Genomic DNA, 16334 nt, shown 5'->3' on the forward strand with positions numbered 1-16334 from the left:
TGTGTTTGTTTTGGGTTTCTTCTTAGGTTTTGTTTTGTTTTTTTAATTTTATTTAAGCGTGTGTGTGGGTGTGCCTGTGTGTGTGTGTGTGTATTATCGTATCTGTTCATGTAAGAAAAACTAAAAAATATGTGAGGGGAACAGATTGTATTGTCATTGTAAACTAATGTACACTTGTCTCTCAATAAAAATATGAAAAAAAACGTGATTATTTCCTCAAGTCAGCAAAGATGCACAGAAAAGGTCAGAAGCTGAAGTCCAGACGCTTTTCCCCCGAGCTCCTTAGATCACCAAACCGAAGTTTGATTAAAACGTAAAATTCCCTTTTTAAGGCCTTAAATTTGACTATAAATAACACAAAAATTAAGACAAGAGTCTCCTAAAGGGCACATGTCAGGTTACTTTGTGTGTATTTTAGCTGTAGATCAGATGTCGACGAGGATTTTGATGCCTGTCTTTAAATATTTTATCTGCTGTTTGTGTCGATCATTCAGGTCCGATAGAGATCACCTCAGCCGAGCTAGCTCATGCTGGACGCTACTCATGTACAGCTCAGAATGCTGCAGGCTCCACCCACCGCCACGTGCAGCTCACAGTCCAGGGTAACTTTTATTTTAGAGCTCTTGATTCTGATTGAGAGGCTTGTTTTTTGTTTTATTTGGAGGTTTATTCTTTTATTCTTGATCATCACTATTTTCCAAACCTTCTTCTCAGAGCTTCCACTGATTGAGTCCCATCCATCAGCACTGGATGTGATCCTGAATAACCCCGTAAGTCTGCCCTGCAGGGCCACAGGCTCACCCAGACCTACCATTACCTGGCAGAAGGAGGGCATCAACATACCCACTACAGGTAAATAATTTTGTCGGTTTTTGTCAGTTGGTGTGAGCAATCAGTCGTGAAATTTTGGCTCTGGCTTCGTGCTAGGTGGTAGGTCCACTATACTCCCGAATGGAAGTCTGCAGATCTCCAAGGCATCACTGTCAGACTCTGGGATGTACATATGTGTGGCTCAAAACCCTGCTGGCACTGCGCTCGGCAAGACCAGACTCAGAGTGCAAGGTAGGTACTTTTATTTTGAAATTTCAACCTCACAAATTGCACCCAAAGTCACTGAAATTCAGGTTTCCCACGATGTCAACAAATATACTAATGTACTAACCCACATATTTCTCCTTGCTCCTGAAGTCCCTCCAGTGATCAGCTCAGACACTCGGGAATATTTGGCACCTGTGGACTCCTCCGTGACGCTGCGGTGCCAAGCTGACGGCTCCCCTCCCCCCTCGGTCACGTGGCACAAAGACGGGCGCGTGCTGAGTGAAACCGTACGGCTGAGGGTCCTCAGTTCAGGATCTCTGCAGATCGCCTTCATTCAGCCGAGCGATGCCGGGAGATACACTTGCACTGCTGCCAATGCAGCAGGCACTGTCAGCTGGGAAATGAGCCTTACTGTGCAGAGTAGGTTCCCGTCAATACAGTCAATGAAATGACGTGATTTGACACATCACACTACATTTGTGGAGTTTTCTATAAAGATGGATGGGTGATGCATGGATGGTTCCAGTAGTTCTGCTTCTTCAACACAGCATCATTCAGATTTTATACTCACATCTAGACATCCAGTCCCAATCAAAAGTTTAAAATCCTATTTTGCATGGTTGGATTTTAACAAGGTTCCAAGTGGAGCTTCAACATGCAGCAAGAAGAAATGGGAGTGAGATAAAACATTTTTTGAGCATGCAATTTACTGAAAACGATGCTTAACCCTTTAAAGCCGGTCGGAGCAGCACGCTCTGTTTTGTGTAACTATTTTTAAATCCCTGTAGCTCTGCAACCACGTGAGCTAGCGCAATAATTTTTTTTGCATATGAAACCGGAGGAGTTGTACTTACATCTTATGCCATCAGCTTGTCCTCGGTCACAGTTTCCTTCCACATATAGCTTTGCAAAAACTGCATAAAAAGCACTTGCAGCAACAAAAACATAATATTCCAGAAACACACTTTGCCGATCTGATCAGCTGTTTGTAACACTTCCTACATTGGAATAGACGTCAGCGCGAACTATCGCATGTCCTCCATGACCTGCCCGAAACCGGAAGTGACGTCATTTTCGCGGAAATGTAGTTTTTTTTTTACCATATAGCCTCATGAGCCTATACTGGTGTTTTTAAAAGTTATGTTTGACTTTATGACTTTCTGTGTCGTTTCTGGGATGCTTAGGACTGATATTGCACTGCTGGAAATAGTTTATTTTGATGCATATGCTGCTTTTTTGCAAATTTGCATTATAATATTTATTTTCGTTTTTCCTGCAGTATATAAAAATTGGTGTATTTCAAAAATAAAACTATGAAGACACTCAAAATAAATTTCCTGTGGTGGGAAACTAGTTTGTGCAACTTTTTTGTATTTACAGTTTTGAGGGATAAGCCTCTTAAATTTCTCTAACTAGAAATATATGTTAAAAAAACAAAAACGATTTTCAATTTTTTTTGTAGTTTATTGCACTTTTTTGCAATTTATGTAATTACTATGCACTTAATGCAGACATATTATTAAAATCTGGGCTATAATGGTTGTATTGATGTATATCAACTTGAAATGCTCCCAAAAATGGCTCCACAGCATGTAAACATATAATATAAGCTCTGGCGGACTTGGTTCTATGGTAGGTCTTAAAGGGTTAAACTGGTTTGAAACTTTTAATCGGGAAAGATAAAGATAAAAAGGGTGACTTGTTTTATCCTAATCTCTTGCAGTTCCTCCGTTCATTCGTGGCGGAGAGCAGGAGGTCGTGGTGGTGGAAAACAGTCAGGTCCAGCTTGTGTGTTTGGCAGAGGGCGTCCCTCAGCCAAAACTGTCCTGGGAAAAGGACGGTAGTCCTGTCAGCGAAAGCGCGGGGGAGTATACAATCCTGCCATCTGGTGAGCTGGTTATTGACAGTGCTCAGGTAAAAAATAGAAACACCGAATTGTATTTTGTTTTGATCATATTTAACACACGAGTTTGAAGTTTCCCCTCCACCCTGCCCCCTCCTTTTGGTGAACCAGCCTGAAGATGCAGGAAGTTACACCTGTGTTGCCACTAATTCAGTCGGGCAGGACAGTTGGAGCGTCACCCTGTTGGTTCATACTCATCCCATCTTCACTGAGCTTCTTGGGGATGTGGCCCTGAACAAAGGAGAGCGCCTCACGCTGTTCTGTGGAGTCAGTGGCATCCCCCTACCCAGAATCACCTGGGCCTTTAATAACAACATCATCCCAGGTATGAATCGTTGATAAACGGAGAGGTTTCCTTTCGTTATTTCTTCATCTTTGTCATTTCATTTTATTCCTTGTCTGCCATTGATGCTTTAGTTCACTACGATCAGATGAACGGTCACAGCGAGCTGGTGATCGAGAGAGTGAGCAAAGACGATGCCGGCACCTACACCTGTGTGGCAGAAAATGATGTGGGAACCATCAAGTCGCTGGCCTTGGTCTACGTCAAAGGTAAAAGCATGTTTGCATGAACTATTTTGACGCTGTTGCATCTCTCTAAGCTGCTCTACACTGATCTGCCTGTTCTTCAGAGCCTCCAATCATCGATGGGGACCTTCACTCCAACCGCATTGAACCCCTGGGCGGGAATGCAATCCTGAACTGTGAGGTTCGAGGAGACCCTCTGCCAACCATCCAGTGGAGCAAAAATGGAATAAACATCCAGATCAGCAACCGAATCCGTCAACTGGACAACGGCTCCCTGGCCATCTACGGCACAGTGGTAGGAAGACACACGAGACTAAGAGCTCGTTTGTGTAATACAAAGGTCACGGAGATTTCATTTACAATGTGTGTGGCAGAGTGAAGATGCGGGAAACTACATGTGTGTGGCGACAAATGACGCCGGTGTGGTGGAGAGAAGTGTCACGCTTACCTTACACAGTGAGTGTTTAACCGTGTCAGGATGCAGCACTTTTAATTATAGCGTTTTTGTAGCAGTGATAGATCTGATAGAAGCACGCTGCTCTTCCAGGTGCGCCCGCGATCATTGTAGAACCCGTGGAGACAGTGGCGGATGCTGGAACCACGGCTGTGCTCAACTGTCAGGCGGAGGGCGAGCCTACGCCCATGATCGAGTGGTCTCGTCAGGGGCGCCCCCTTCTGGGCAACAACCGCTTCTCTGCCTTATCTAATGGCTCGCTCAGGATCATCAGTGCACAAAAGGAGGACACGGCTGAGTACGAATGCGTGGCAAGAAACCTGCTTGGATCAGTGCTGGTCAAGGTCACTCTTACCATACGGGGTGAGCAGTTTTTAGTTTATTCTTACATCTGCAATCAGAAAATCGGTTCATATGCATGCTTTCAATATTTTGGTGTCTAAAGGGACCTGAAGCCCAAAGTTAATTAATGTTCTTGTCAGTCCATGGCGGCTTCTCGGAGTGGGCAGAGTGGGGTCCTTGCAGTGTGTCATGTGGTGTCGGTAACCAGAAGAGGCTCAGGAAGTGTAACAAACCTTTACCTGCCAACGGAGGGCGCCACTGTGCAGGATCAGACGCAGAGACACGCAGCTGTCAAGGGAAACCCTGCCCAGGTGAGACTGAAACAGGGCCTAGAACCAAGTGTTTACAAAGGAGACCGTGTGCAAATGTCACACGCGGTACCAAATCTCTCGTCCCTCCACAGTGGATGGTAACTGGTCAGAATGGTCTCTCTGGGAGGAGTGTTCACGTACGTGTGGTGAGGGCAACAGAACCAGGGTGCGGACCTGCAGCAGTCCTCCGCCTCAGCATGGAGGCAGGCCGTGTGAGGGGAAGGCAGCGGACGTGGTCATGTGCAGGGTCAGGCCATGTCCAGGTGAGGAAATGCGTTTGCATGCGCAGGCACACGCATGCAGGGAAATTGTTAAACACTATTTGTAACAGTTAAAAACAAGAGAACCACTGGCATTAAAGAGAACTTTAATTTGAGGGTATTTTCTACAATATAAATATCTTAATATTCTAGTTTTTGATGAAACTCCAGCTCTTTGAGCGTTTGTACACATCTTGACTTGTTGCCTAATTCTACTTATACGTCACGTAGCAGGTTCGCATGTGTGGACAAACAGATCTAATAATGTTCATGAAACAAATATGAATGTTTTTTTATGTCATTTCCAAATTTAATTAAACTTTCTTTTCTGATTTCCATGAATTTTTCCTGTTGTTAAACTGCAGATCTGTTGGGGGTTTTTTCTTCTAGCAGCACTGTGTTGCTTTATTCTGCTGTATATATACATATATGTATAATGGATTTATGCTCTTATAGTGGGAGGTAACTGGGGTTCTTGGCTACCGTGGAGCCCATGCAGCGAGACCTGCGGTAGGGGCGTGCAGTCCAGGATCCGTCTCTGCAACAACCCTCCTCCAGCGTTCGATGGGTCACAGTGTGTGGGCTCAGACACCCAAACACAAATGTGCAAGGAGAAGCCTTGTCCCGGTAAGGACGCGATTATGCTTCGAGAAAAATCTCCGTTCGGGCCTGGATTTAGGAACTCGTTAAACCAAGCAGATTTCAGGTTTTTTTTTTTTTTTATTACTTAGTTTTTAATAAAGGTTTTACATATTTTTACAACAGAAAAGGAAAACAACAAACAACCAAAAACAACAATAACAAAACAAGCAGTCGACTGGAAAGCACAGCTTTTTCCCACAAAGCAATTCTGGCAGTGAGAACACGACTTTATATTCATGAATTGACAGCACATCTACAGATGTAAGAGCAGCTTAGGAGAGGCATGCAGAAGTTTATATAGATGTGAGTAGGCACAAACAGGAGAAAGAAAAAATAAATTAAATTAAAAAAACAAAACAACATTCTAATTTCGGATATATTTCAACCACTTGTCCCATCTTGTGGTATAAATATTAGCTTGCAGCCTTAACAAAAAGGTAAGTTTTTCCATTTTATGAATCTCCTCAACAACGCTCAACCAGTCGTCCAGAACAGGGGGGTCAGTACAGAGCCACTTACGAGTAATTGCTTTTTTTGCAGCAGCAGTAAGAATCTTCAGGAGATATTTGTCATTGCTTGTTAATTCTTCGGGTTGGTCTCCTAAATAAAATGTTATGACAGGCCGTTGTTTTGATTTAAAGCCTATAGTCTGTTCTATCTTTGATATAACATCTTCCCAAAATTTAGAAAGTTTTCGACACGACCAGAATATGTGGGTATGGTTTGCAACAGTTTCCCCACAGCTCCTCCAGCATGAAGAATTTCCCCGTGTTTGTTGTTTTGGTGTTATGAAAAATCGTACCAGGTTTTTCCAACTAAATTCTCGCCAGTATGCAGAGGATGAGGTTGAAATGGTCTCACACATGTTGTCCCATTGCTCAGAAGTTATAACTGAGGACAACTCTCTCTCCCATCTTCCCTTTATATAATCTGTTGAAGTTCCCCTACTTTTCAATATGCCCTGGTAGAGTTTAGAGATAACTGACTTGCATCCCTTATAGTATGTTTGTGAAATCAGATTAATTATTTCATTGGATTGTGTATTCATTTCTTTAGTCACTTTTGAGGACAAATACTGCCGTAATTGTAGGTATCTGAAAAAATCACTTTTTCCTAGCCCATATTTTTCTTGTAATGTTTGAAAACTTTGCAGGCCATTCTTATCCAGTATTTTACAGTATACATTAATGCCTTTATGTGACCAGTTCTTAAATTGTAAATCCAATTGGTTTGGTTTAAACTCAGAGTCATAAGCCACCCACTTAAGTACTTGAATGTGGTTCCTTAGATTTAGTTCTTTCACTAACTCAAACCAGATAAGCAATGTAAAAGATGCAAAAGGGTTCAGTTCTTTCTGGTAGGCTGTTGCCAGCTTCTGATCTCCTATCAAGGCTTGTATTGGAATGACCCCACACATATTCTCAATGTCTTTCCATCGGGCCCCATAAGTGTCATCACACCATTGTATAATTATTTTGAGTTGAGCAGCAAGGTAGTAATCTCTGAGACTTGGGAGGGAGAAGCCGCCTTTCTCTTTGTGGATTAATAATGTGCTATATTTAATTCTAGGTTTCCGCCCCCTCCAAATAAATCGAGATATTTGTTTGTCCCAGTCATGGAACTGAGATTTGGGGATTTTGATAGGTAGAGACATAAACAGATACAGTAGTCTGGGTAGGACTGACATTTTAATGACCTCCATCCTCGCGCTAAAATCAAAAACAAGTGTTGACCATTGGGTGAGGTCCTCTTTAATCTTTTGGCTCACGGGCTCAAAGTTTTTTTTATACAAGTCATCTAACGATTTAGTCAGCCATACTCCTAAATATCTAATTGCTTTCAGAGACCAATCAACAGAAAAAAAAATTTTAACCTCACTCGACGGGCTATAGTTAAAACTTAAAATTTGTGTTTTTCCTACGTTGAGTTTGTAACCAGAATACATCCCAAACCTTCCCAGCAAATCTAAAAGGGTCCGGATGGATTGGTCTGGATTTGACAAGTACAAAAGGACATCATCAGCATATAATGCTATTTTGTGTTCTCTTGAATTAACTACGACCCCATGAATACTATTATTTTCTCTTATTGCCTGTGCTAAAGGTTCAATGTAAAGAGCGAAAAGAGTCGGAGACAAGGGACAACCTTGACGAGTAGATCTTTCCAACTTTATACGGTCCGTGACTCGTCCATTTATCTTGATTCTTGCGGTAGGCATCGAATATAATGTCTTAATACTGTTAATAGAGTTTTCAGCAAAACCAAATCTTTCTAGGACCAAAAACAAATACGTCCAGCTGACGCAATCAAAGGCCTTTTCGGCATCCAGACTAATTAGTACCGCTTTATGATTATTTTCTCTTACATTATTGATTATGTGGAGAGAGCGTCTTATGTTGTCTTGGGTTTGCCGGCCCCCAACAAATCCAGTTTGATCTTCATCAATCAAATCTGGAATGAACGAGTTTAGCCTATTAGATATAATTGAGGCGTAAAGCTTATAATCTTGGTTTAGGACTGATATCGGCCTATATGAGCTGCACAGCGTTTTGTTCTTACCGTCTTTAGGTATAATTGTTATGATTGCCTCAGACCATGATGGGGGGGTGGACATATTCTCTAATGTCCAGTTCAATGACCTTAGCAAAACTGGAAGCACCTCCACCTCAAATGCCTCATACCACTCAGCCGGCAGGCGCAGATTTCAGTTTTATACACTTTGTGTCCTCCAGTGGATGGGAAGTGGTCGTCCTGGGTGAGCTGGGGAGCCTGCAGTGTTTCCTGTGGGGGCGGTACTAGACAGAGGACACGCCTCTGTGCCAGCCCCGCCCCTCAGCACGGCGGCAGACAGTGTGAGGGCAACGACGTGCAAGTCGACTTCTGCAACAGCGACCCCTGCCCCAGTGAGATACCTGAACTGCTACTGACTGCTTAGATACTCTCATTTCTACATCTGTGTCTTTTCTTTTGTGAATCGGTCATTTTGCACTACTGTGTGTTAGTCAGTGGTAACTGGGGTCCGTGGAGCAGCTGGGGCAGCTGCAGCAAGACATGTAACGGAGGTCAGATGAGGCGCTACAGGACCTGTGACAACCCCAGACCCGCCTACGGTGGGAGAGCTTGTGCAGGCGCTGATACACAGATACAAAGATGCAGCACCGTCAAGTGCCCCGGTGAGTCAGCCTGCAGCACGGTCAGGCGTGTGGTTCCCTCGTAAGACTAAATTACCCCTACGACTGCTCCATTGCCGTGATTTGTGTGTTGATGTGTACACCTGTACTGTTTGTATTTTGCAGTTGATGGTACCTGGGGCTCATGGCAGCCATGGGGAGAATGTTCTTCTTCCTGCGGAGGAGGACAGAGGACACGTGTTCGGCTCTGTGACGGTCCGTCTCCAAGTGACGGTGGTCGGCCGTGTCCAGGAGACTCTACTCAGCTGTCCAGGTGCAACACTCAGGCCTGCCCAGGTAACGTATCTCTTAAGAAAAGCTTCTGTGTTCATTTGCTGTATTTACATTCAAAGACACGTTTCTTTTGATCAGGTGGGCCCCTGAAGGCCCGAGGAAGCATCATAGGGAACATTAACGATATCGAGTTCGGCGTCTCCATCCTCAATGCCACCATCGCCGACAGCAAGTTTGGCAGCAGAATCATCAAAGCCACAATCTCTAATGTACCAAGGACGTTAGGTCAGTTTTCCATTAGCTCGTTGGTTGTTTCACTTTTCTGCTTTTAGGTGTTGTATGATGCACTCTAATTCCTGCCTCCATCTAAAATTCAGCTGTTTTCTTGAATTCCTAATAAATCTAAGACCTTTTATCAGTTCCCAGAGTCAGAACCAGACACGGAGAAGCTGCATTCAGCTTTTATGCTCCTTATATCTGGAACAAACTCCCAGAAAGCCTCAGATCAGCTGAAACAATAAATCCAGGTTGAAGACTCACTTATTGTCAGCTGCATTTGAATAAAGCACCAAATCCACACTTTTAAGCTTAAATTTCAAAACTTACATTTTAACTACTGATTTTATCTGTTTTGATTTTATATACTGTTTTGTTTGTTTGTTTGTTTGCTTGTTTTAATCAATTTTAAATCATTGTTTTTGTTTCTAATGTATCTATAAAGCACTTTGAATCACCTTGTTGTTGAATTGTGCTATACAAATAAACTTGCCTTGCCTTTAAATTGATTCAAGGTCCTGCAATGAGGAAGCTCATCTCCATCCTGAACCCCGTCTACTGGACCACTGCGCATGAAGTAGGAGAGGCGGTCAACGGCTACACGCTAACAGGAGGTATCTTCAGGCGAGAGACACAGGTGGAGTTTGCCACAGGTAGGATTTCACGGGTTCAACACGGAGGCATGAAATCTTTAAACAGCTGTTTATATGTAAAGATATGTGACGCGACTGCGTGTTGGCAGGCGAGATCCTGAGGATGACCCACATTGTCAGGGGTCTGGACTCTGACGGCGCTTTGCTTTTGGACATCGTTGTGAACGGACACATCCTGCAGCTGCCTTCACATGCTCTCATCAGCATCAAGGTACACAAATAGGCAATGGGAATGAAGCCAGCTAATTAGGGCTGCCACGATTAGTCGACTAGTCACGATTACGTCGACTATCAAAATCGTTGACGACTGATTTAATAGTCGACGTGTCGTTTGAAGCTTTGTAAGATCCCAAAAGACGCAGGAATAAGTAGTAGGATTTAAGAGTGTAATAACGGACTGAAACAGAAGATGGCAGCACTGCATGTACAAGGATGCCAGCTGCCGTTAAACCCCGAAGAAGAAGAAGCTGTGTCCCAGAATTCATAGCGCAGCCCAGAGCAGTTTCCAACAATGGCGGCAGCTAGTTAGTTTTAATATTACTCTTATTATTCTTTCTGGGTCACAAAATAAACGTTTGTTATATTTTCAGGCGAGAATGTAGCTGTGTAAACCTCAAATATCTGCTCAGTTTATCAAGACACCACATATTTTCAAAAGCGCTCCGACGTTTTCGGAGACGTCTGTTACCCACTAGCTCGATAGCTAGCCGGGGGCTAGGCTAACTAGAGCCGTGAGAACACCGGACTCCGGCAAATCGTTTTCAAACCCACCGCTGTCTTTCGCTACTCAGGTTAAACATGATATATAAGTCACTTAGATAACTTAAACATGTTATTGTTTGGCTTTTTTTTTAGTATTTTATTTGTTCCTGAGTAAATCGGTTTGGCTGAGATTAAAGTTATAGTTTTTACACAGCTGAATAAACGTCAGGCAGACAGCTGATTATCAGAAGTGTGAGATGCTGGAGAATTTACTCCGGTGTCCTGTTATATTTTAGATAGCAAGGAGTTTATTAAACTTCACCGAAACAATCTGCAAATTTCATTAAAATTTAATAAACTATCATCTTGTCTTTATTGTTAGTTAGCACAGACCTTAAACACTTCAAGCTGTAAGCTAATGATAGTTATATAAGAGCAGATGCTGCTGGTGCAATAAGCTGTAGGTTTTACGTCCAATGGATTTGATTAGTCGACTAATCGCAAAAATAATCGGTGACTAGTCGACTATCAAAATAATCGTTTGTGGCAGCCCTACAGCTAATAAACTAATATAAGGACTGCAAGAAATATGCATATGCTTATCAGCCTGTTTACAACCAAAACACATTATTTTATGTATATTTACAAAACGGTTTTATTACATTTCTGGAAATTTAAACCATAGAAAAGACTGGAAATCTAATACAGTGAACGCCTCTATTTTAGAAAACATCAATTTATCATTATTTGTTTCTCTCTCTTTTTATTTTTAGCCATATGTCATCTTTAAGCTTTCCACCAGCAAATCAAGTCCCCCCGTCTTGTATACCTCATAGATTCTTAGATACGCACAATAACTCAGTTTAACCCAATAAAAACAATTTAAAGTCTAATGTCACACATTGCAAGGAAACAAACTAAAATTAAGGTCCAGCTGACAGACGCCAAACTGAATAATAAAAATACACAATGTTCTGTTGTGTTTTTTTTCCCAGGACTACACAGAGGACTACATCCAGACGGGACCGGGTCAGCTCTACGCTCTGTCCACTCGCATGTTCAGCATCGACAAGGAAAGTGTGCCCTACACCTGGAACCACACTGTCTCCTATGACCCATCCAAGGGGAAGATGCCCTACCTGGTGGAAACGCTGAGGGCCGCAGCCATCAGTGCACACTACCACCCACTGGAGGAGGTGTTGGAGTACAGCATACAAGCTAGTATCTCCAAAGGTGAACGCAAAAGATGTTTCAACTTCTATTGCCTTTGTTACTTTGTTGCATTTTCACCAAACATAAGAAAAATTTAAAGTTTGTTAACGTGACTCCAGGTGATCGCAGTAACCAGTGTCCTCGTGGCTTCACTTTGGTGGCTGCCGGGCCTTACTGTGCAGGTAATGCTAATCCCAACACACGTATACTTACCCCCAAAGAAAAACTGCACCTAAAAAATTATATATTCATGGATTCATAATTATAACATCTGATTGTTTGTATTCTTGTTTGTGCTGCAGATGAGAATGAATGTGAGGTCGGGAATCCGTGTTCGCACGCCTGCCACAACACGATGGGCACCTACTACTGCTCCTGTCCCCGAGGCCTCGCCATCTCAGCCGACGGGAGGACGTGTCAGGGTACGAAACTCTCAGCCGCCTACTGACCCAACGCAGCAGCGAATCACAGCTAAGCCTCTTCTCTCCTCTCTCCTAGACGTCGACGAGTGTTCTCTAGGTGGGAACGTGTGCCACGACGCAGAAGACTGCGAGAATACCATCGGCTCTTACAGATGCGTCATGCGCTGCGGGCGTGGCTTCAGGAGAACAGCTGACGGCTACAGCTGTACAGGTTCGACTGTACACGTAAAGGGCATTCCTTTCCTTTTTAATCGATTCGACTTTCTAAAAATAGCGGGACATGTTTGTGTTGTTCAGACGTGAACGAGTGCCTGGAGTCAAATCCGTGTAATCAACGGTGTTTGAATACCATCGGCAGTTACCGCTGCGCCTGTGAGCCAGGATTTCATCTGAGGAACAGGCGCTGCATAGGTGAGAGAGGCGCTGCTCTCCATTAATGTTCTACGTAAAATAAGACAATTTATCACTAAATCTGGAGCCACAAACGTCCATTTTTCCTCTGTTCACCGCAGATATCAACGAGTGCAGGCAGAGGGTTTGCCGCTCCGATCAGCAGTGTAAAAACACTCGCGGTGGTTACATCTGTATTGACCTCTGCCCCAGTGGTATGACCAAGGGTGGCAATGGAACATGTGTGGGTGAGTACTGAAGTACTGTAGAGTAGAAACACATCTATTCTCAGTGGGGGAAAATAATCACGCAGCATATCTGTACTGATACAGCCTGGGTAATGTGTTAGGAGTGAAAGGATCAACGTAGAGGGCTGAATTCAACCCTGGAAATGAAAAAATTCCACACAAAGTAGCAGTTTCCTGTCCTGCTGATGGGTTAAGGATCTTCTGCGGCCCTGTCCAGCTCTCCCAGAGTAACTGTGTGTCTCCTGGATTCTCCTCCATGCTCTTGAAACTGAGCTGGGAGACTCTGTAAATCTTCTGGCATCTTCTGTGTCGTCCTGGAGGAGCCGGACAACCAATGCAGCCTCTGCAGGGTCCAGGTATCACGTCACGCTAACAGCAGTGACACTGACCCTAGCCAAACGCAAAACTAGTGAAAAACAGTCAGGAAATATAAGGAGGGGGAAAGTCAGAGGCCTCCATCTGTGAAACGTTCCTGTTTGCAGCTCTTGTTAATTTCATTAAGACCAAAGCTGCTGATTAACCCCCTCTGCTGTGTAACTGACCACATCAATAGCCCAGAAGTTTAACCGACTAGATGCCAGCCTCTAATTAAAAAGTGTTTCTTGTTTCAAATATGTTTTATTAGGAGCAAGTATCGTGGTTGTTACAAATTGATAGAACTTATGTCCCTTTTTTTCTCTAAGCTTACAAAACAGACAAATAAACAACATCAAAAGAAAGAAAGAAAAAAAACACCCACTATGGGCCCCAATCCCCCGACTGCCAGAAAAAAAGAAAGTTTATATTTTCCCAAGGTATGTAAGTAAAGGATGCCAGATTAATTCAAAGTCTTTTACATTATCATTCATGGTATATCTTATTTTTTCAAAATGAAGAGTATTTGTAAGTTCTGTAAGCCACGTCTTTAGTAGAGGAGTCTCTTTGCCTTTCCAAAGCTGCAGGATCAGTTTCTTCCACACCTTGGCTCAGGCGATTAGAGGATCATCAGGGGGTCCTTTTGTCCCTCTGTGGGGGGAAACTCCCACTAGGTTTAAATCTGGGACTCTCCACCATTTGACCTTAGAACTGAAGAAGCTTCTCGGATGAAGGTGAAACGTCTTCAAGTAACTCAAAGAAGTCCAGACGCTTTTCTTTCCAAGCTCCTTTGACTATGATGACCTGGATGACTGAGAACCTTCACAGACAGATCAGTTTCTTTGCAATAATCAATGCATATGACATAAACCTTTTTTGAGAGTGTTGTAAATTTTGTGTTTCTTTGGAGATCCCAAAGATAATTATTATCGGATTTGGCTCAATCTTACTCTTAAAAATATTAGACAAGTAGGTAAAAATGTCAAAAACCCTAAAGCCTCGGACAAAGTGCAAAACAATGTAACAGATTTCCAGAATGTATCATACATTTTTCACAGAGGGGGGAGCAGTCTGGGTACATTTTGTGAAGTCTTTCCCTTGAGTAGTGTAACCTGTGTATAATTTTGTACTGAATTAAACAGTGACGGGAATTAATAAAAGGCGTGTTTATGTTGCGTAAGACCTCCTGCCTTTTCCCACTCCTCTTTAATTGAGAAAGTTGAAGGTATACTCATCTCCTGTATTGAGTTATAGATAAAAGATATTTGAATAAAAAGTGTTTCTTGCATTTATTTGATTAGCATATTGTGATTAATAAGATGATGCATGTTAGTCTCTTGTGGCCTGTTGCAGACGTTGACGAGTGCAGAGACGGTACCCATCAGTGCAGATACAACCAGATCTGTGAGAACACCAGAGGCAGCTACCACTGCACCTGTCCCCGCGGTTACAGATCCCAGGGAGTAGGACGGCCCTGCGTCGGTACGTGTCTCCGCCTTGAATTGAATCCAGTGCGGTATGACATCAAACCCCCTGCAGGCGATGTTGTCATTGCTGCTGTGTCATTCTGATTACTTTGGGCTACTTAGCCAAGCATGAAACATCCTGAGCAGTAAAATAAAAACGCAGTGCTCTTTCTGATGTTTCTATCAGCTTGCTTGCTTCATGAAATGCACTTTCTTCTTTCTGATGCTGACTCACTCACTCTGCAGAAAGCCTAAAAAGCTGCTGTCATCATATCGCGCCACTGCTTGCTGACATGACCAAATGCTTCAGTGAGAACAGCTGATTAACTCTTTCTATTAAACGCAAACAAAAACAAATCTTGCTTTTTGTCAAGAAACAATGCTGCATGATAGCAGAGGCTTTGCCAGCTCGAGATGATGCTACGGCGTTAGACAGCTGTTAGGGAAACAGGAAGGAGGGAAAGGAATACATAAAACACCGACTGTAAAAAGACCAGCACCGTCACAGCTCCGTCTGTCACTTCCTTCTTTTCATTTCCTCCCGTTCGGATCTATCAAAGTGTTTCCAGCACCTTTATGTTTGGGTCTGGCTGTTTCCTGGCGTCGCTTTGTGATGGCGTATGTACCCTGATGCTGCTGGGACATTAACACTCTGATGTCTGCTTTATTCAGATAGTCTGAATGAACTGGGAACGTTTTTTTAACATAATTCATATCTGATGTACTTCTTCAGATAAAATGTGAAAATCATGATTTTGTTATTTATGAGATTCTCATTCAAATTAAACCTTTATGAATTAATTTCAATACATTTCTGTGTCCCTGACATGAAGATGTATTGTTATACAGCGGGGTAACTTGCATTTCCCCTTTTCTCCCCTCATCCTTCTCTGTTTTCATGGCCTGCACCTCCTCCTGTGCTCCTCTCATCACTGTTCTTTTTTCTTTACGTCTGCATCATTTCCAACCTTCTTTCATCCACCTTTTCTCGGTGCTGGTCTTTCTCTGTGCCGAGGTCAGATGTAAATGAATGTGAGCGGCTTCCGCAGCCTTGCGCCCACCAGTGCGTCAACACTCCCGGCAGCTTCAAGTGCGCCTGCCCTCCGGGGCGCCACCTGCTGGGGGACGGCAAGTCCTGCGCTGGGCTTGAGCGGCTGCCCAGCTACGAAAGTTACTCGTACACTTACCGCACGTCTCAGTCCGCCCCCGGCGGCGGCTCCAGCCAGACGCTCTACCACAACTTGGCCTCCCAGAGCTACCACTCCTACGCCGCCCCCGCGTGGGGGCGCTACAGGAGTCGGAGCCGCAGGGAGACGCATGCGCTTTCCTCACATCAGGGCGTCCTCGCTTGTCAGCAGGGGTTTGAGCCCAGGGGTCACCGCTGCTTAGGTAACTATGGAGAAGAGGCAGGGTTGAGACGAGGGAGAGGAAAGTTCAGCATTTCATTACTGCTGAGAATTTGCTGTGAGGTCTTGAAAACGTCTGTGTATCTTTCTGTGGCTGTTTTTGTGCGTGCGTGACATCGAAAAGACATCAACGAGTGTGAAGTGAGGGACACCTGTCAGCACGAGTGCACGAACACACCGGGGAGCTACAGGTGTCTCTGTCCTGCTGGTTACCGCCTCATGACCAATGGCAAGACTTGTCAAGGTGAGAACTTCGGTCTGGACGCTTTATCTACCCGGCAACCCACCTGTTCACTGTCACATGCAGTTTACCCTCAAGCAAG

The 16334-nt window shown here is 43.8% G+C and overlaps 1 protein-coding gene across 2 annotated transcripts in view; it reads left to right on the forward strand.

Annotated features, from left to right (window-relative positions):
• The window catches only part of hmcn1 (hemicentin 1), a 116832-nt gene that overhangs the window by 96641 nt on the left and 3857 nt on the right, over nt 1-16334 (forward strand). The window contains exons 78-105 of one of the 2 annotated variants that reach the window (XM_085138535.1): nt 495-602; nt 715-852; nt 928-1062; nt 1189-1458; nt 2762-2952; nt 3053-3266; nt 3359-3493; nt 3574-3764; nt 3844-3925; nt 4017-4286; nt 4406-4576; nt 4669-4839; nt 5293-5463; nt 8211-8381; nt 8481-8651; nt 8775-8945; nt 9021-9167; nt 9674-9811; nt 9901-10022; nt 11509-11746; nt 11845-11907; nt 12028-12147; nt 12224-12358; nt 12445-12558; nt 12660-12785; nt 14493-14621; nt 15626-15994; nt 16136-16255. In XM_085138535.1, coding sequence (XP_084994661.1) covers nt 495-602; nt 715-852; nt 928-1062; nt 1189-1458; nt 2762-2952; nt 3053-3266; nt 3359-3493; nt 3574-3764; nt 3844-3925; nt 4017-4286; nt 4406-4576; nt 4669-4839; nt 5293-5463; nt 8211-8381; nt 8481-8651; nt 8775-8945; nt 9021-9167; nt 9674-9811; nt 9901-10022; nt 11509-11746; nt 11845-11907; nt 12028-12147; nt 12224-12358; nt 12445-12558; nt 12660-12785; nt 14493-14621; nt 15626-15994; nt 16136-16255 — 4581 coding nt within the window. The remainder of the gene's footprint in view (nt 1-494; nt 603-714; nt 853-927; nt 1063-1188; nt 1459-2761; nt 2953-3052; nt 3267-3358; nt 3494-3573; nt 3765-3843; nt 3926-4016; nt 4287-4405; nt 4577-4668; nt 4840-5292; nt 5464-8210; nt 8382-8480; nt 8652-8774; nt 8946-9020; nt 9168-9673; nt 9812-9900; nt 10023-11508; nt 11747-11844; nt 11908-12027; nt 12148-12223; nt 12359-12444; nt 12559-12659; nt 12786-14492; nt 14622-15625; nt 15995-16135; nt 16256-16334) is intronic. The other variant, XM_085138536.1, reaches the window with a different exon arrangement.

The sequence above is a fragment of the Neolamprologus multifasciatus genome, chromosome 17 (genome assembly GCF_963576455.1).
Source record: "Neolamprologus multifasciatus chromosome 17, fNeoMul1.2, whole genome shotgun sequence".
In the NCBI taxonomy this organism is placed as follows: Eukaryota; Metazoa; Chordata; class Actinopteri; order Cichliformes; family Cichlidae; genus Neolamprologus; species Neolamprologus multifasciatus.